The sequence below is a fragment of the Gordionus sp. m RMFG-2023 genome, chromosome 1 (assembly GCF_954871325.1).
Source record: "Gordionus sp. m RMFG-2023 chromosome 1, tfGorSpeb1-WG-v2, whole genome shotgun sequence".
Lineage (NCBI taxonomy): Eukaryota > Metazoa > Nematomorpha > Gordioida > Chordodea > Parachordodidae > Gordionus > Gordionus sp. m RMFG-2023.
In genome coordinates this window covers 10151007-10173006 of record NC_088775.1, presented here as the reverse complement: position 1 = coordinate 10173006, position 22000 = coordinate 10151007, and the positions used below count along the sequence as shown (strand labels likewise).

At 27.4% G+C, this 22000-nt stretch overlaps 1 protein-coding gene across 1 annotated transcript; it reads right to left on the bottom strand.

Moving 5' to 3' along the window:
* Positions 1 to 984: 984 nt before the first annotated feature.
* Positions 985 to 10596, bottom strand: LOC135922999 (autophagy-related protein 9A-like). The gene is made up of 11 exons (XM_065457578.1): positions 10478 to 10596; positions 10308 to 10427; positions 9994 to 10256; positions 9615 to 9815; positions 6920 to 7256; positions 6339 to 6523; positions 5791 to 6115; positions 5220 to 5636; positions 3054 to 3471; positions 2422 to 2716; positions 985 to 2239 (listed from the first exon to the last, which is right to left on the bottom strand). The coding sequence occupies exons 2-11, from the start codon at positions 10423 to 10425 to the stop codon at positions 1874 to 1876; spliced, it is 2925 nt and encodes a 974-aa protein (XP_065313650.1). The 5' UTR covers positions 10426 to 10427; positions 10478 to 10596; the 3' UTR covers positions 985 to 1873.
* Positions 10597 to 22000: the final 11404 nt, after the last annotated feature.

Sequence of the window (22000 nt, the reverse complement as noted above, 5' to 3'; positions counted from 1 at the left end):
CAATAAATAAAATATTTATATTAAATAGAATATTAAGAATAACATAAGGAATGCACCTTATCTTGCAGTTATTCTTATAAGCAATTCTTGCAATTATTATCTTCCAATCACATTCTAATTTTAAAATATATTGCCTCAAAGTCTATTAATGGATTAGATCTATTTATAATTAAGGATATGGCTGAAATATAAAAAGATCAATAGAATATATATATAACTGTAAATAAATGCAGAACGATAATATAATTTTCTAATATAATTATTTTACATTTTTTTAAATTCATATTAGTAAATAGAATGAAATTAACAAGCAGATTTAAATTTAATACATAACATTTAAAAATTCGGGCCATGAGCCTGGTTTAGACCTAAAAAAAATTATCATCGTTCGGACGAGCTGCTGAAAAAAAAATCTAAGTTGCAGGGAACTAATTAAGGTTATTCCTTACATAAAGGAAGTAACATTTCGGGGCATTTTACAAAATAAGATCACTTTAATAACATAAATGATTTATTAAATTTTATTGCATTGTTTTTCAAATTTCTTGTTTAATATTAGAAATTAATAACATGAAATTGTATAATGCAGCCTCTCTCAATAATTTTAAAGTCTTATGTTTGATAGATATTCCATAAAAGATCTCTGGTTAGATATATTAATTAATATATCTTTTTGCTCAAAATAATTTGATATTAAATTACGCCTCATATTATAAGTTGAGGATAAATCATAGGCTAGCAATAGCAGTTTGATACCGATATTTTATATTAATTAAATTATTAAAATCATTATCTTACAGTTGTAAATGGAATTTTAAAAAAACATTTAATTTTCATAAGTAATTACATTTTGAAAAATAATTTTATGGAGAGTTTATATTATACATAAAAAAACATTTTCATAAATCATTAATTAAAATAAATATTGATATAATAACATTAAATCGAAGGAAAGTATATGTTTTTTTGCATACAAATTCAGAGAACAAGGTAAAAATTTCTTTTAAAATTGTTGATATTAAAAGCAGTAATAATTGATATGAATAAAATTCTACAAAAAAGATAAAAACAAATATTTTTTTTTAAAAGCCTGAATTATTCTAGAGAAAGTATGCATTGGAAGGAGATAAAATTAATCATTTAAAAAAAATATGTATGTTGTAATGATAATTTGTTTGTACCTTGTAAAAAAAAATAGTGAAAATATTAAATGGGTTTCATGTACTTTGACTAGGGGGGGGGGGTGTAGGTTCCATCGCTTTGCAATTTAATTATAAGATCTTTTACAGTATACTATAAAATATTAATAATAAATTCTTTTTAAAAACAATAATAATATATTATGCTATAAGAGTCAAGATAAATATACCTATGAATAACAAGGTTTATGCGAATACATGGTCTTGCATTTTTTTGAAGAAAAGGAACTAAATAAAAAATTAAATCTTTGTTCACAAATATAATTTTTAATACAAACATATTACAGAAAAATAAAATATTGCGAGCAAAAAAATAGGATGCCCATCTCATTATTGGGTTAATATAAATAATATAGAGATTACTATAAATATAATTTTTTTTATAATATAATGTTTAATTTTGGTTTAAAAGGGTATAAGCATAAATGGCGCGCTTATCATATAGCATAGTCTGATAGGATTTTCTAATAAAAGTGAGGGGGAAGGGGGGTTCCTGACTATGCCTATATGATACATAAATAAATATTTGGTTAAATATATAATTCTTATAAATGTCAAATCGTACGTAATTAATTCACATGATTTTATCATTCTAAAATATACATTTTAAAATAGTGTTTTAAATAATAAAAACCTATTTCAAAATAACGCAATAAATATTTTCCAAAAATCCGTTACACGGGATGGTAACTCTTCATCAGAAGAGGATAATTTTCGTCGGATTCATCCACGTCATCTCTTTTATTCGATTTTCTGGCGTGTTCTTTATCGCCTTTTGATTCGTCGCAATACACTTCTACATTCTTATCATTATGATTGGCGGATAAAATATGACCAAAATTATTAGATTTCCAGATTTGATTATTTTTTCCTTGACGATGATTAATTGTTGTCTTTAGAATAGATGATTTTATAAGCCTTTGAATCGAAGTTTGAAATAGTTTAGATAAAGAGCTGTATTCGCTTTTCGGTAAATCTAGGTCGAATTCGTTTTGTTCTCGAACATGGTAATTCGTGGTGAAAGTGCTTTTAGAGTATTTCTAAAATTACCATGGAAAAATAAGCAAATTTTTTAATTAATATAGATCAAAAAATAAACAACAGTTTCATAATTATTTGGCGATTCCATCATAATTTAAAATCTAACTATGATTCTGAATAACCTTAAGAAACATTAGCAGATTATATTGTATGTATAAGGCATATATACTATTTTACTTACATTATAATAAAACAAAACGGTGAGACTCATGTCAACCACGGATAGGGGCAAAACGGTGTTTTTTCCATGAGGTATAAATTTATTCCTTTCGAATCGCCTAACCATATCAGAGTCTGGGAGAAAATTCTGCAAGGAAGTTAGGAGTGGTTGTGGGATCAAAGAATTCCGAACAAAGTTGGCACTCCTAATTTTATCACTACTCTCCTTGTAAGTATTACATATAGAGCTGAGGACATTATTCTTAAGGAATGAACTTTGGCCATTTACTAATAAATCGTTGGCTACCATTGCGTAACTGAAGGTGTAAAGTTTTATTTATTTTGAATCAGAAAAAATATAGTAATTTGCTGATTAATATCTAGATTATTACATTTTATCAAGCAAAAAGAAAATCATGACTTAGAGGTACCCATTTCCAGGCCTGGCCTGCGTTTTTAAATTTTTTGACCCTGCAAAGAAAACTTAGCAAAATTAAAGTCATATTTTATATAATTTTACAACTTGATCCAGCTCGATTTTTATTTTATTGGCCTGGCGCCTGGATTAATTTTATAAAAATGAATTTTTTGAGGCGCAGGTCAAGAGATCTCGATAGAATTGAAATTTTAAAATATGATAAAACTATAAATTACCCTCCCCCAAGTGTGGACATAACCAGAAGCGAATCCATCAAACAATTTTCGTTCACATTATTTTCTTCATCTAATATTTCGTTCACTCCCTCATTTTTACTTTCCTTTAATCCGCCGAAATTATTGCCACGCTTTTGGTTGTTCACACCCAACGTGTCCCCTGCAGGTTTCTTTTTCTTCGGGCTCAATTGATCTAAAACGTTGATTTCTTGATTATCATGACCTGCCGCAAGATAATTTATTAGAGAAAGTTTAGTTTTATCCACGACTGGACAGTAAGGGAAAAGAGGTCTATTGGATAACGTATAACTATCCCGAGTTAAGTTACCATGACTTGATTGGCTTTGAAAGTTATCATTATCTGATCGGCAACTGCAGGCCGAGTCAGCACTTTGATCTAGTTTCATAAGCTTTAAATCTATTTGAAAAAATATTACATATAAAAGAATAATTTGTTTTAAACGAAATCTGACAATTTTTTTAAAACAAACTTTGCCCTATCTCTGTGTATTCTTCAGTGTTGTTAAAATTAGTTGCGGTAGTTTTAGTGGGCTACTTTTTTTGTAAAATAGTGATAGCAGTAGCTCGCTATCGCTACTTTCAATTTTACATAATAAATACATTTAAAAATTATTAAAATATATTTTTTAAAATCTAAAATTATAATCCTTTTATTAATTTTGAAATTTATATTTAAAAATATACATTATAAATCTAGTTAGCATTATAAATCTAGTTATTAAAAATGTATGAGATTGTTGAAGATAGCGAAATTTCTTTAAAAAATGAGAAAAATATAGATTATCCTTTCCCAAAATTCAAAAAATACTTGAATTTTGAAGAAAAAATTACTACTGGATATCGGTTTCAATGCAAGATGTGTCGCAAAATTTTATCCTCAAATCATACAAGCAGCTTTAATTTGACAAAACATTTAAAGGTAGTATATTAAACAAATTTAATATCAATGTGTAGGCTAATCATTAATTTTTAAAATAAATTTAAATCAAAGACCGATCATTTTTTTTATATATTCATATTAGTTAAAACATTTTAAAATAGTTATTTCAATTATTTATGCACTTATCTCCTACATAATTTTTATTCTAAGTATACTGTTATAATTTTAGACTGTTCACACCTCAAATTATAAAGAGATTGAAAAATATCTCAAAAGTTTGGGGGTAATGGAAGAAGATACATCCACTTAAACAAAATTAAGCAATTTAGATTCATCAACACCAGGTGTATCTTTAAAAATGGCTGACAAAGTCATAATGAACTTTATAAAAGATAGTGTTCAACCATTATCCTTAGTGGATAATGGTTCTTTTATAAAGATGATAAACACTTTTTCTCCACGTACCAAGATATTTTGCCAGCAGACATTGATGGCAAGATCTTTAACATTATATCTATCAGATCTACATCTGTACAACACCAGATTGCTGGACGCACAATAGAAGGTAAAAATGTTTATTTTCTGATTTATAATATGATATTCATATTTTTAGAGCTTATTTAGGTGACCGCACATTGGATTGATTCAAAAAATATAAAACGAAAATCTATAGCATTAGCTCTAAAAAGAATAATTGGCTGTCAGACTTATAACATTATAGCAAATATTATTTCAGAAATCCATATGTCTTACAAAATTAAGAACAAGGTTTGTAAGATGATTACAGATAATGGGTCTAATTTCCTGAAGGCTTTCAGGTTTTAAATTTATAATAATTTTTTTATAATATGATATAAATATAGAATATTTAGTGAAGATAATAACAATACTTGTAATATTCATGACAATGAAATGTTATTATTATTAAAGTGCAATAATAAATATATGTAACAAATTATAGTCATGTTTTTATACCAATATTTTATTTGTGGAAATAAAGTTAAGTGAAAAATATTTTTTAAAAAAATCAAAATAGCGTAAAAAGTAGCTAATAGCGCGCTACTCATCTGAAAACGATAGCACTAGCGCGCTACTTTTAAAAGTAGCGTTTAACAACACTGGTATTCTTATTTTATATTCCTTATAAATTTCTAGATAACACTTAGTCCTTCTGTTTTCTCTTACCCATAGAACCGTATCATGCAAACAAACAAGATAATTAAAACAAAGTAAACGTGTCAAATATGGATTTTATCAAATCAAACCATTGTGCAAAGGTGAGTAAGGGGGTAGTCCATTGGCCAGCGAACAAACATCACCCACGCCTTCAATTTCAATCGTATAATTTCGGAAAAAGTCCACGATTTCTAAGCTTTTAGGTGCAAGAGCTTTGCAAAGTATCCAAGGATTCAAAACTGGACTGAGTGTTTCGAGCAAAAAGTGAGCCAATTTGAGTTCGAAAAATCGAGAACAAAAAGCGTCCCGGATGATTTCGCCCCTTTGAAAATCTTCGGTTTTGTTGAATGCAGAGGAAGAAACGAACCAATCAGCGGGCAAATAATGAACATGGGCCAATACCTTTTGAAGGGAAGAAGATCTTTGGGTGGGAACGTTGAGAAGTGGGCATTCATCACCGTCAGGGTCCGGTCCAGTCAAAGAGCGACAAGCGCCGTATATTATTCCTAAGGATGGGGGGGGGGTGTAATTTAAATCCCATGATTAAATTATAAAAATTAGGAGTATATAAAACATATTTATAAAATAAAAAATACCATAACTTAACTTGCTTAAATCAAATAAATTATGTTATGAAACTTGAATAAATAAAGGTTTTACCCAAAAGCGTTAGAAGTGTTAAGAGAGCTGATGCCTCATTGCCTTGATTCTTGATTTGTGTTTGCGCTTGACTCGTAAAAGCTATCGTAGCAGAAATTACAAGAACAGCTATAATGAGAGAACCGCTAAAAAATGCTCCAAATTTAGCTATCAGAATAGTTAAACGGGAGTTGAAGGAAGCGGCAAATCGAATCGAGTAAGGGTAAGCCCTAGCTAGCCTAACCTTTAACTCGTGCTCTGGTTCGTTGTAATGGCGAAAATAAACGCGGGCGTATGGTGACCAAACCCTGGTACCCAGTGCTGTTCCAGGATCATTTCTCACACTCTATTTATTATTTAATTTTTTTTAAAACAAGGGAAAGATAAAATTTATGTTAATAAAATAATAATTTTTAAGATTAGATGATTTAATATTATGGAAATGATATTGTCATAGTTTATTTACACAAATTTTAAATATAATCTGCCAAATGACAATTTTTTTTAAATTAATATAAAATCTACAATTTAAAGGCAAACATAATAAATAGCAACAGTAAATAATTTACCTGGGCGTAGGCGAAAAAGTAGTATAAAATTTGCCACATAAAAATAGCCGGGGATAGAATTAAGTTCAAAATTCCGTAAATCATGATACGTTTCCTCAATTTCTCAGCTATTTCCAGGCGACAAACCGCTTTTTTGTATTCGTCCCTGAGCTGCCAGTTGGTTTTGAAAGGAGACAGCGGGCCTCCTTTATTCGCCATTAAAAAGTTTAAAAACGAATTGTATAAGATAATTTAATTTCTATTTTTAAAAATATAGCACTGGTTGATATTTTTATTTGTTTAGAGTTTCTTATTTCTACCAAGTTATACGCATTTTGAAAATCAAGAAACGGTTTTGACGTCTTTTTTTATTCATTTTTTTAAAACTAAAATTCATTTAATATCAAATATTCAAATTCTTTTAAAAATGCGATTAGCACCTTATTATTCCCATTTCTATCCCCCCCCCCTCTTGTGGGTTGAAGAGGCGAATGTAACATATGTTTGATAAATGAGTTTAAGTTAAAACATAATTAAATCACGCGAAATATATTATTAAATATAGGATCTCTTTGACAAAAAAATAAAATATAATTACTTACTAAACAAAATCAGCTCGAGATTATAAGACAAGCCCTGGTTGAGCGCGTACAGATCCCACCCAAGTATGGGCAATCTAAAATTAAGCGGTAAGAGATCTCCCCCCGATTGTCCCCCTTTATTATCTAATACGTTTATGTTGTTATTGTATTGAGCGTTAAGCCTGCCATTTTGACCATATCCAACCAAAGCAGTGAAATAATTATCGAATCTAAGCATCCGGTGCAGAATATCAGAATCCGTTAGTTCGGCTTTGTGAACGCTCAGCCTGTGGGTAGTTTTGTGGACGAGTTTTAGGCGGTCAGTCACGGTTCGCCAAGTTATGTATGGCAAGTCACGCTTTGCAAACAATAGTAAATATAATATCGATTCGTTTATTTGTGTGATATTTGCAAAGCGATATGGATGCAGAAGTTCCATAACGCTGCATTGATGATAAGCGCGATTCGCGCAAGCGATGCGTAATTTTTTGCAACGTAATTTATATAATCAAGTCAATAATAGGTATAATTTACAAATACTGAGCGAAATGATGTAATCGCGTGAAAAACATGTTAGAAGGAGCGATGATATACAAATCAGCTGTGATTTCGTTAGCGATTCGCATCACAAGTGAATCGCATTACTATAAAGGTAGCCCTATATTCAGTGCGAATTTGTGGTAAAGTATATAAAAATACACAAAAAAATAACATAATGAATCGTGCTAACTGTGAATGCAGGGTATTCCCTCATTCACGGTTAACACGAATTCGAGTATAAAAATTTAGTGTATTTTGTATAATTCGTCTAGAATTCGCATCAACTAAGAATAAGGGGTAAGTTCTTAATAAGAAAGTCCGCGCGGTAACTACTATATATTTAAATATGTTGTATTGGGATATGGGGCCATTTCATTTTAAATCAAGAAAAATAAGATCCCATTTTCGTAGATATCTTTTAAATTAAATGATATTTTGCATACTTGTTATTTATGTTGTGAGGAAGAGCGCCATTACTTTTTTATTAAAAATAACTTAATAGTTTTGAAGATATTAGAATTTAAAGTGTAAGAATGTATTCTCCCTACCTATTTTTGCACAACGTATGAAAATATTTACTCGAAAAATCTACCTCAAACTAAGATAGTATAGACATACTATGAGAAAGCCGGAATTGGAAAAGGGCTAAGAGTTGAAAAATGATGGGTAAACGGGAGAAACAATCCAAAATTTGAATGAAGTAAAAGCCAATATCATAAAATAATATTAATTGTATGAACAATATAAAATGGGGCAAAAATACTGAAGGAGCCTACCACCAGAACAGGTAAAAGCTAAATTAGGGGGAAAAATATTGAGATACTTGATACATCAACTTATATTCTTTTTATTAGATAATATAATTTTATTTTAATATATTTTCGCCATTCGCTTCACTCTTTTGTTTGCTCAAACAACAGAGCCATACTTGATTCTTCTCACACCCATCTAACTGGGTAAAAAGAGATATATAAGAGTTAATTCAAAATGACAAGAATCATTCCCAATTTTTGGGCAGGCGGCAGTTACTTATGTGCACATAATACTAGCTTCATTCTTAAATGCTTATGGGTATTAAAAAGATAGTGAAAAGAGCCCATACCCGCTTTAAAAGAAATTTTTTATTTGGTATGAGTCTGGAAAAGTTAAATTTAATTTTTATTGAATTTATAGCTGTTATATTTGAATGTTTATATATATTTTAAAAGGTTAGCTATTTGAATTATATATTTCTTACATTTTATATTATCTTATGGAGGTCAATGTAATTGCATATTAGTAGTAGTAACAATTTTATAATAAAGAATCTATTGTTTTGACTATAAAATTAGCTTAATAGATTTTCAATTTAGTTTAGAGCTGAGATGTGTTTTCTTTTATATAAATATTATAAAAATTTAATAAATCATCCATTGATTTTCGATTTATTTTAAATGAATAAAATTGAATATATATTATTTCACTCAATATGTTCATACAAACAAAATTGTTTTCACTTATCAATTGATCTAATTCCTATTCTAATATAAAACCATAAATTAATTTCCATCCTAACCTGTTTTTTTTAGTATAAACTATAAATTCATATTAATTAATAAACATATTTACAAAATTTCAGAAAGTTTATACATGTCGCAAATATCCACTTTTAACTTTTTCGGAAATGTTAAAACACTAGAAATCAAAATTTTCTTTAATAAGGGACTACAGAGACTATCTAAAATCAAATATCGGTTTCTTTATCTCCATTTTTATACATTGAACCCTAACATCTCAGAAACTAATAAAGTTAATTTTAAAAAAAATTGAGCACAATTTCTGGCAATATAGCTAACAATTATACATATTATTTGATTTGAGAGATGTCAACGAAACTGTTTTGATTTCATGTGGAATACCCATATGGAATCTATAAGGATTCTGAATCTTTAATTATAAATCATTTAGGCAAGCTATTCTTAAATATAAAATTTGACTGGAAATGTATTTTAGTTCAAAAGTTGTATAATAATGCTAAATCTTAAATTCTTATAAAATACAGTACTATAGTGTATCATAGAAATTTTAACTTTTAAAAATTTATTAAATAAATGATTGAGTACAAAAAATAATAAAGAAGAAAAAAGATAAATTGATGAAAATATAGTATTAATTTTAGATTAAAAAAAACACTTACAGATTGTATGTTGAGAACATTGATGTAAAATGATCGTATTTCAAGGTACTGAAAAAAATGTCTGATTATTCTAAGCAATCTAACTATAAGAAACAAACAAGCTAAGAGGAGGCAAATGAACCAAAAGGGGTTGCTAGGTTTAGCAGATAAATATCTTCTTCCACATATTGATAAAGGAATAATTGAATCTGGATATGTATCCTACATTATTAATGATAAAGAATTTAACTATAAAATAAGGTTTATAAATTTTATAAGATTTTTTACTATTATATAAATTTAAATAGCATTCGTATTTTTAAATTTAATTAAGTTGTTAATTATTTATCTAAGGATAAAACAAATATAAGTTATGACTTTAAAAATGATATAATCTTACATTTTGTTCTTCCACTTTATGTGTTAGCTGAGTTACAAATGTTGTTTTAGTTTTATTAGGACTAATTAATATCCAATCATGAAACTTAAATATGATAGAATAGTTGATGCATTGTATCATAAAAAATGACAAACATATTATAAACATAAATTGAACAGCCTCCAATATTTCCTCAACCATCATACATATAAATCCATGTTTTTGATGATATTTGTATATACGTGCAAAAAAAGTGTCCAAATCTTCTATGTGATGCCATCGAACTAAATTTAGATAATGTTTATTATTGAAAAATATTGTTTTCAATATTTTACATTTATTATTTGTAGGCTCTGTAACGTGAACAATTGGCGGAACTTCATTATGTAGGGTGTCATCGGGAATTGCAAACGGATTCTCATAAGCAATATTTTTCAATGTGTGATATTTCATTACTATAGTTTTTAAAATATATCAAAAATTATTATGTTTTATTCAAATTAACTTCAGTGTGCTAATTATATGCATCTTCGTTCACATAGTATTTATTATGAAATCATATCCATATCCAAATATTGGTCTTTATTTGAATAATAAAAATATTTTTAATGCCAAAAGAGGGAGGTCAGGAATTTATCATATGGTTTTTTAAAGACAAAGTATATTCATGAAGTATAATAATAGATTGAGGGATAAGATAAATCTTTTAAGAATTTATTCAAGGAAATCTAATATTTTTAGGTCATATATAAGCTATTGCTATCAGTAAAGGAGGGGGATGTATAATTAATAATAATTCAACCCAATTTATCTTTAACCATTTTCTTAGGCAGAGAAGAGCACATAGGAGTGTGGATCTCAACTGATAAGGGTGGAAGAGTAATAAACAAATCCATTTTTGTAACTCTTACAATTTTTCAATTGTTTTCTAAACCATTCGACTTTAAATTAAGTGATTAGAAACTATAAAATGCATATTTTGTTTATGCGCCCGTCAAATTAATTACGGTATTAATTGCGTGGTCTCCCAAAAAAAATTAGGCCAAAAGAAAAAAGGCTTTATTAACAAAAATAATTTAAAAACCTTAGGTATTTGATATTTCGCTTAACGAACAGAAAACTGAGTAGCTATTTCTCAGACCTAATTGGGGGTTTTTATTTGGTTCACAATGTCATCCCTAATATTTTAACTTCCTTAGTACAATTTATTATTTAAAGAACCATATTCTTTTTCAAGCCTTATTCATTCTTTATTCTTAAAATTAGGGCTTTAAATCTATATCTAATTTTTTACAGATTCAAGAAATCTCTGTCAACTCTTTGCTAATCATGACCTTAATCTGAATTACAATCTTAAGTAAATCTTATCTTGCAAACTAATTTGTGTTGACTACGTACATCCAATCCTCTTTATTATTAGTTTTATTAGCTCTCAACTCATAAATTTGATATTAGCATAATTTTTTAAATTTATCGATTATCAATTTAATCAGAGTTGTACATTTGCTCAAAATAAAAAGATCTTCAAAGATCTAGTAAAATTTGATTTTTTAAAAATTTTGTGTAACGATCTTCAAAGATCTTCAAGATAATAATTTTTTTACCCCTTTATTAAAAGCACATCAATTTTATTAATATAATATTTCTTATATGTTTTATACCTCTCCTCCTGCCTTGATGAAAATTGAAAAACATCTGGGCTTTTAATAAAGGGGTAAAAAAAATAAAGATCTAGATCTTTGAAGATCGTTATACAAAATTTTTAAAAAATAAAAGATCTTCAAATTTTACGATCTTCAAAGATCTTGCTCAAATTTTTGAGCTAGATCTCGCTCAAAAATCTTCAAAAAAGATCTTTTGTACAACTCTGAATTTAAGTCCAATTTATATAAGGCAATTCTGTTCTAACTCTAACCCCATCCCTTGTTGCAAAAAGATTGGTATAATCAGCATAAAGTACTCAGCCAAATAACTAAATTTTAAGGTATTTTAATCATAATCTTAAAGTTTATAATCTTGAGAACTATCTGACTTTAAAATTGTCAAGAGCTTATCCGAAATCTTGATCTGCTCCTTTAGCAGATAATTTTAAATTACATTGGATGGCTTAATTCCGAAAAATATTTGACACAAAATGTAGATATTCGCATATTTAACTTTGCCCTGACAAATTCCCTACATACCAAATACAAAAACAATATCTTGCATATCCTTTGATCAGCTGGCAGTCACCTATATTTGAACATATCAGAATCTAATAAACTGCGAAAGATCAGGTGGAATGTCTTCAGTTGCTTGGTGATGGTACAGAGGAAAAATTCATTTTTAAACCTCATCTAAAATGACCCAAGTGTTTCAATATAAATTTAGATGACCTGATTTCCGTTGAATCAACCAAAATCACTAAATATAGTTTTTTTATTCTTGATACCTAATAAAACCTTTCTTATATCTGGGGTGTCGTTAGCTAGGCTATTGGGTGCTAAAGCACCCCATTAGACCAATTTTGAAAATGAAGCATCTTATTTTTTTAAATTAACAAATTAATATTTAATTTAAAAGGCTTTCCTAAATTATAACTTATTTAATAAAATATTATGTTCCCTGAATTACTTTACTATTTTAATTTCTATAAAAAGATAATATATGAAAAAGTAAAATAATCTATTTATTGTTATATTTGATGATCCTACTCATCAAAATTTGTTTAATTTGCCCGCTTAATTTTTAAACCTGATTGAGTGGTTTGGATTTTTATTTATTTTATTTAATATCCTATTTCTCATATTTATAAATGCCCTAATTTGAAATAAAAAAAACAATTTTTATTATATATAAACTTGTTCTGTTCATTTAACCCTAAATATATTATATATTTGCCCCCCTTTCCATTCGCACATTATTTTAAAAATTATATACGTTAATATTTATTAGCATTTCTATTGTTGCTCTTATCACACTCGCTTGATATTTAAAAAATTATAACCCGCCCATTCCTCTAAGAACCCCCTCCCCGCGTCCCCATGAAAAAATATATAAATAGAAAAAGTAAGTTTTAAGACACTTTTTTTTAAATTAATAAATTTTAACTTTTCAGCACCCACCTTTGAAAAAAGCTACAGATGCTCCTGGCTGAAACGGCTAAAACAAAACTATTTCTATTTTAGGAATCACTCTAAAATATAAAGTGCTGGCACAAAAATGAACAAAAAATATAATTTTTGAGCATTCGAATATATAAAATTGATAGAAATTACTAATTAGAAAAAATGGCCCAATTTTGAGTGTATAAATATTTAAGAATTTAAATTTTGTAATTTAATACTCAAAAATATATTTAGGAAATATTGTATATAAACCTCCAAGATATTTACAATGAAATATATACTATCTCCTTTGTGATTAAGATATTTTTTAAAAATAATTTTATCAGTATTTTGTATTTATTTTTTTTAAAAACTTCGATTTAAGTGATTTTGGGAAAAAGTTAAATCAGGATTTTAGCTAAACAAATATTAACTAGAAATTCAAGATTTCACGAAAACTTAGCAAAAAGTTTGCCATCTTTTGGTGAAATCTAGAGGCCACTGTAATATTTATGGTTCAAATTCACAACAATCTGTTTTGACTTTGAAGTAAACAATCACATGGTTTATGAAATTCCGTATTGACCATTGTGTTAGCTCTAATACAATGCTTTATGCAATTTTCATGATGTTATTAATTATATATTTTTCTAAATTTTGCATAAAATGGTAACATATTTTAAATAATTTTTTGATACATTAATGCAAGAAATAACTAGGTTCTATTATCGAGTCTAGCTACAAGACTTTTTCTGAGGAGAAGCACTTTTCAAGTCATTGTTCTATTTCACTGAGAACACTTATAATAGGTTTTTTTCTAACTTCATAAAGTAATTACTTAATAGTGAGGGCATTTTAAAAAATATTTTTATTATTTATATTTTTGGGTTATGGACCCCCCCCCCCTTCCCCCCACTGGCTAAGCGCTTGCTAGTATTTGATACCTATTTTAAGTAGATTGAAGAAAATTAAAGACAAAACAATCTGGAATGTAGTGAATAAATTATCAGAGTGGTTCCCCAGATAAGAGTCATTATGACAGATAGCGTTGGATAATTGGTAGCAATTTATTCATGATCTTGACAAATAAAAAACACTAATATGCATCATATACAAACTATACATCTTATTCAATAAGTAACAAATTCATGGTGATATATTCTTACTATTAAAAATATATTCCTAATAGAATGGTAAAGAGTTTAATGAAGTGCTGTATAAGTATAAAAAATAGCAACGAGGCCAAAATCGGCTGAACTATTTATGATTAAACGCATTACTAGACTGGTACAAATTTACTGAAAAATTAGAAATGCCACTAGTACGAACAAATCAGTTAGTGAAGGAAACAAGTTATTTTTTGTGTTTTAAATTAATTTTAAGCTAATTTATCTAAAAATGTGGTAGAAACGCGAACAGTAGTATGAAAATAAGCTGAGTTAGAACAAGGGGTGAACAAATCGAGTTCAAATGCATTATAATAAATGAACAAATAAATTTAGTCGGACAAAATATAATAAAATAGCAATCTACTACAAGAAACGATTCAACTAAATGCACAAGAAATGATTCAGCTAAATCCACAAGAGACGAATCAACTAAGTCCACTAGAAACGATTCCATTAAATTCACAAGGAACGATTTAATTACAAAGTTCAAATATATCTATATTATAATTTTCCGATGTCCTCACTACGTCATCGTGACGTCATGTCCTCACTACGTCATCGTGACGTCATGTCATCGCTACTGTCAACGGTTCGTATTTATTTATTTATTTGTATTTTATTTATTTATTTTATACAAACATATGATCCTATAACTTAAATTTTCTATGCAACTTTAGGAGGCCATATTAAAACCAAAAAGTAATACATTATTTACTAATGTTGATTTTATATATTTATTTTATACAAACATATGATCCTATTACTTAAATTTTCTATGCAACTGTAGGAGGCTATATTAAACCAAAAAGTAATACATTATTTACAAAATATTACAAATTATTAATATTATATCTCTAGGCTTGGAAAAATTTCTTCAAAATTAATGTTACTATAAGAGGTACAATATTAGGAAGCATATAATTATAAAAAAGTTTATCAAGCCCAGCTCAACTCTTAATAATTTGTAAAAGATATTCCCATGTCCATTGATCAAGTCTCGAGTTTATACCAATGTTTATACATAGGAAAGTAATACATTATTTACTAAATATTACAAATTATTAAGAAAGCCCATCAAAAATGACGGGGAATGAGATTTTTATTCATTTTTTACGATAGTGTCATGCCAGGTCCTACGGTATTTATATATTATTTTAATTATTCTATACCTATTCACAAGGATCCCTTTTTTTAAGTTTGCCAATTGGTCTCTCCAATTGGTATTTTATTTTAATCCTACTTTATAAAATTAACATAAGAATTTTTTTTTTTACTTTAGAAAACTATCCCCATCTTATTTCCTCTTTATAGTTGTTCAAATATAGATATATCAGCCATTAATAATGAACATGCAAAATAAACCTTTAGAATATCATAATAGGCTTGATAAGTCCCCCAAAAATTTTTTTTGATGATAGCCCTTCAACGACTAGAAATATGCATCTAATATTGACCCATCTACTGGTTTACATTATTTTAATGTTTGTTTAATTTTAACAATAGTTTATTTATATTTTTGCCTGATTTCTTTATTTGTCTAGGCTAACTCTAATCCTTCATATTGCTACAAAACATGATGAATCTATTATTAAAGATAAGCTAAGAAAATAATGACGATTAAACAAACGCCTTACCCGTTCTAGAGTTACTGGTAGACAAAATAATAAAGAACTACGCTTGAAATGAACTCATCTGGAGGTTTATTTTGTTTTTTTTATCTTATGTTTTATATATATGTTTATTTTATTTTCACCCAGTTCTCCAAATGATATTTCTATCACCACTACCACAATCCCTATGCCACCTCCGCTTAACAAATATAAGCATTTAATCCCGTATTATCATTCACTTCACTAGGAGTTAATATAAATATTACTTTATCCGATTCTCTGAAAAACTTTCATGAATATTTAGAGGAATGTTCAAACTTGAATGTACAATACGACCAATTTCATCAGCTTTATTAATGGAAAAATATGCAGTAGTTGTGGCCTTTATAACAATACTTACGACCGTTTTATGGTTGAGTTAACATTGTTGTTCATGATTCTATTTTAGAGGGGGATACCAATGCTGACATTGACAGAAATATCGTTTTGCGTTCTTATTTTACCTGTATCCCAAGGCATTGATAATATCATCTTAATCAGGACGTAATGTGTTTTGTGCACTGCTTTGTTAATCCGTCATTTCTTTCATCTACAATTTTAAATGATATAAAATGATATATTAATTATTTCCTCTCCAGACGACCGCCCAGATTTATTTTGTCGCTTTTTTCATCAAAAATTAAAATGTCAACAAGGATTTGCTCTTAATTTTATCAAATACATTATAAATAATCCTCATTATTTTTTAAAAAAATTATCCTAAATTTATATGTCAATAAAAAAAATATCTTAAAAAATATATAAATAATTTGCATATAAGTTTCATTAGTGTTTAATGGCATTTTTGTAATATAAATAGATAGAATTTTTTTTTTTACTTAACATAAAAATATATATAACCTTTATCAAATTCTTTGACAAATAATTTCGCAAATGCAAAACATACATTATAAATTTATCTGAAAAACAACAATAACCCTATATAAACAACAATATATTTTTTAGATATAATTTTAATTGATCATATTACAAAAAAGTATAAGAGTCGGTTATTTTTATTTTATTTGTCATGATTCTCTAATAAGTGGTTTGCCCAGGGCTTCCCAGTTTCCCTTAATACGGAATATGTATTTTTTGCATATTAGACTAATTGGTAAATCAGATATTTCCCCTTCGTGTGATGATAAATCAATTAAAAATTTAACTATCTCCGAGGCGGGAAAAAATTTTCAAAATTATAATGGGTAGGACTGGGCTTGGAACTTCAAAATTAATATTAGCTTGCACCTGACTTGGGAATATCTTTTACAAATTATTAAGGGTTGAGCTGGGCTTAATAAACTTTTTTTATATAAGATCTTGGATGCTTCCTAATATTGTGAGCTTGAACCTGGCATGACATCTATCGTAAAAATGAATAAAAATCTCATTTCCCATCATTTTTGACGGGCTTTCTACTAGTATATATAAATATCCAAAGAGTGATGGGAGAAAACAAAAGTGTTAGTTGATAAACCTGAATTCGGGCCAAAATATGATATATTATATTTTATGGAGGTCATAGTATTTAAATAATATTATTATATAAAGGTTTGCTTATTTAATATTATATAATTGTATTTAATATTAAATTATAGAGGTCATTTAAATTGATCAATTTTATCATGTATAAAAATATTGACAATATTTATCGTAATTTAATTATCTTGAAATTAAATTCTGATTAAATGTGAAGACCTGGGGTAGGTTTCGGCGGTGTACGTATTAGCCATATTTTGGCAGGGATTGTTTGGAATTAAAAAAAACTAAAGAAAATTAGAAGTCACGAGTTTCTCTAGAGTCACGAATGGCAATTTGAGGATGATTGACTCGTTTTTTGCTTATTATATGATGACTTTAAGTGACAACAACTTCCAGGCAATATATAATATTAACATACTTAGGGGTTAACATATTTTTATAAAATAAAGAAGGGATATGATATGCAATGCGAAAAAGTAATAGTTATACCCTTGATTCATAATTTTTTAAATTTCATATTAAATAAATGACTAAAAGATTATTTTCTTAAATATTAATTTTTCAAAGAATAAAAATTCGTTTTTAAAAAAATTCATACTTCTTTTTTTAGCACTTTATTTATGAATTATATAACTCCGATTTCTTTTAGTGTTGTTAAATCAATTTTTAAAACGGTAACCAAATATTTTAGCCAGAAATATTGCAAGCCTTGAGATTTCATTAATGGATGAAAAAAAATTTCAGTGCACAATATTCATACTTGAAATATAGCTAAATGCTTTTTTTTCTAAAAATTTTGAATTATAAGTAGTTATTTTAAATAATTTTTACTTCATTCTGTCCAAAGAAAGTGGATCTAAAATTTTAAATCTTATGAACTAGGAGCTGAAAAACATTCCCCTTTATTCATGTAGCTTACATTTCAAATAACATTTTTAGGTGAGTAGTTTTTTTTATAAAATACGTTTCAGATCCTTTAAAGTATTCTCCTTTTATGGTATATTAGTGCAAGATCCATTTTGGCCATAAGCGTAGTCGTGGTGGGGGGGGGATTCCTCTTTCCTTCGAAAATTAATTTGCTTTCCTAATTATCATTATAAATAAAAATTTTCCCCCTCCACACTTTCAACCCCCCCCCCCCCTCCTCGTTCCATCAATATACTCTATATCACGATAATTTGAAAGATAAATAAGCAAGTTAATAAATTTTAAAATAATGATCATAATTCAAAATTCTTAGAAAAAAGCCTATATTTTAAAAAAAGAAGTGAAAAATCAAAACTATTATTTAAAAAATGTAGCATAGCCAAAGGCCGTAAATATGTGATCTTAAATCCTGTAAAATTTATGGGGGAAAAAGAAAAAACCAATTAAATCCTAAGCTTTATCATTTTAGTGTTGATTCTAATTATTTTATTTAAATACGTTATTAAGAAAAATATAAATAAGCTTCTTTAGACACTGAAAATCCCTGGAAAGATAACAAATTCGGCATATTCAAATACAAATGTAGTGTCAGACCTAATGTTTTTATCGGACGAATTCCTAAAAATGTATGAAATTGTTTTGGAGGGAATAACGATATTTATTACAAAATAAAATATATTTAAAGAATAAATTTAGCATAACAAAGTATTATATTATTTGAAGATATTATTGAGGTAAAGTGGTTCAATGAAGCGACGAATTAATTATAAAATACATGTATAACTATGAAAAAAACAAAAGATTTGATAATAAAAAATTAAATATATTTTTTTAAAAAACCCATTAACCACTTAATGAAATTAAGGATTGATGTAAGATGAAATAAATCATATTAAAGTGGCTTACTACCTCCCCCCCCCTCACCAATAGCAAGTGAAAGGGGTTAAATAAGAACAACAAAAAGTGGTTGAGATGAGGTAATAATCATGTATTTCAATATTAAAATAAGAAAAATAGTATGTAACAAAAATGGGAAAAAGTTAGAAAGGATGTGTAATGCTTATGCTATAATATATGATCTATGGCATTTAGCTAGAGTGATGCTTCCTTCATTAAAATGGATTTTGTAGAGTAAATATGCTGGTGTCACGCTATTTGGGATTTCCAAAGAAATTTTTTTTAATATATATGAAACTGTTTTTTAAGCTGTCCAAAACACCATAAAAATAAATTCACAAATTTTCGAAACTTTAATAAAAATAAATTAATAAGCTATTTTAAATATAGAAATAAAAACATGTTCAAAACATAATTCTAACCTTTTATAAATTTCATTAAATTTTCTAAAGTTTAAAAACTTTTCGAATTTTTTTAAAATATATAATATATGATCTATGGTATTTAGCTAGAGTGATGATTCATTTATTAAAATGCATTTTGTAGAGTAAATAAGCTGGTGGCACGTTATTTGGGTTTTTCCGAATAATTTTTTTTAATATATATGAAACTGATTTTTTAAGCTGTGTCCAAAACACCATAAAATAAATTTACAAACTTTCGAAACTTAATAAAAATTAATTAATAAGCTATTTTAAATATAAAAATAAAAACATGTTCATCAAAACATAATTCTAACCTTTTATAAATTTCATTAAAGTTTCCTAAGTTTAAAAACTTTGCGAATTTTTTTAAAATAGTTTTGGACACAGTCTTTAAAAAAGTTTCCAAAACATTATTTTTTTGATAGTAATTATGACGAGCATGATGGAGAGGGGCCAATTTTTTATTTGCTAATTTAACCTCTCCACTTAGATAAGTTCTCATAAAGTGGTTTTTAATTTTTGAAGTTCACCTAAAGTAGGTATTTACAGTAAACCCAACTTAGTTATTTTAGTAAAAAAAAACTTTCTAAGAAATTCGTTTAATTCATTGTAATTTAATAGAAACATAAAAAAGATTAGAAAAAAATAATATTTTAATAATTAATCAGAAATATTTCATGTTATTGTATATTTTAAAGTTTCTGTGAGGGTAGTTGTTGTGACCTTTATTAATTAATTTTTAAAAACATATTATTATTATACCTTTATTTTTGAAAGGGATTAAATTTTATTCTAATAATTATTATATAATCATTTCAATATTTACGCTTAAAATCTTTTGAAACAAATGTCTAATTTATAATTTATCAAACCCATTTTTTAATATTTTTGTATAATTGCCTAATCTACTGATTGTAAATATGAAACTCTTTTTTAAAATATATAATCGTAAATCTTAAATTTAATGTGTCAAAGCAATAAGATTTTTCTTTAAAGTGTCATTGCAAATCGGTTCTAAATTTTAAAAAAGTTTTAAATTAAAAATTTTTTTTTTGAATGGCGAATTTGTATCATCCTTACAGAATCTCTTCCCAAATAGTTACAGATAACGAGAATAAAATGCATTCAATGTCAACCCAATTATTCTCGCCCCTTAATTTTGAATTAAAGGGTTTCCTGGCTGATGTTAATCATAATAAATCATCCTTCCCTCATAATAAATATCATTTGAATTTTAATTCCAAAATTGGTCTAAATAACACTTTTTGCGGCAGTTCCAACTTCTCGGGGCCTCATTGCTGAGACAGATGTAATACTTGGCCTCTTCAGTTGGAATTTCAAAACGATGGAAATAAAAATTTTGAACAATCAAAAGGACAAACCCAAACCATAAATAACTCATTTAATAATGATGGGATCAGAAATTCTTCACTCATTACCAATCAAGTTCTAAAACATGCAGTAGATTGTAGAACTCCAACTAGCATGGAATTAAAAAAGATTTAATAGGCACCATAGAAATATACAGAGAAAATAATGGGCTTGAATTTATAAATTCCTCAAAATTGTCTTTTAATACTAATAGTCAAATTCAAACACCGATTACAATGTATCAATATGAAATGATCAAGATTTTTCAAAAAATGAAAATAAAAGGGCATGTTCTACTTTAGATAATTTTTCGGAAAATTATTATTTATGTAATATACCCGAGTCACATTCATCTATCTCTGAAAGGGATAATACAATCATATCCTATGATAGCCATCCTTTACCACACCTATCACACGAAGACATTATGCTAGAAGAAGATAGTAATAATTTAGAGTATAAAGAAGAACTTAATAACTATGTAAATCAAGATCAATCACTAGACAATGGATATGCACCTCAAGTTTATAAAACCTTGAAGGAACCATCTCATTCATTTTTTTTATCAGATTTCGGTATTCGAAAAAATGATTCTTACGTTCTTAACAACCCTAAAGATTTTTTCCGAAAAGACAGCAACTCAGCTCATCATATTATCCCCGATTTTTCTAATTTCGAAGTGTCCACAAATATAATAGCCAAAGATTATCATTATGATCAATTAAAAGCTTCACAGTATACTCCCAATTTTCCAGTGAGACTAAATAGAAAAAATGAAATTTCCGCCTTGAAGGATGGTTTATTAAATCAACACAATGGCAACAATAAAAATATGAGTAAGAGCAATAAAAACTATAAAAATAACATTTGTGTTACTGGCCAAACTCGAATCTCTAGGCGAAACGCGTGGGGAAATTTTTCTTATGCTGATTTGATAACGAAAGCTATTCGCACTTCTCCTGATAAAAAGTTGACCCTGTCCCAGATATATGATTGGATGATTCAATACATTCCATATTTCA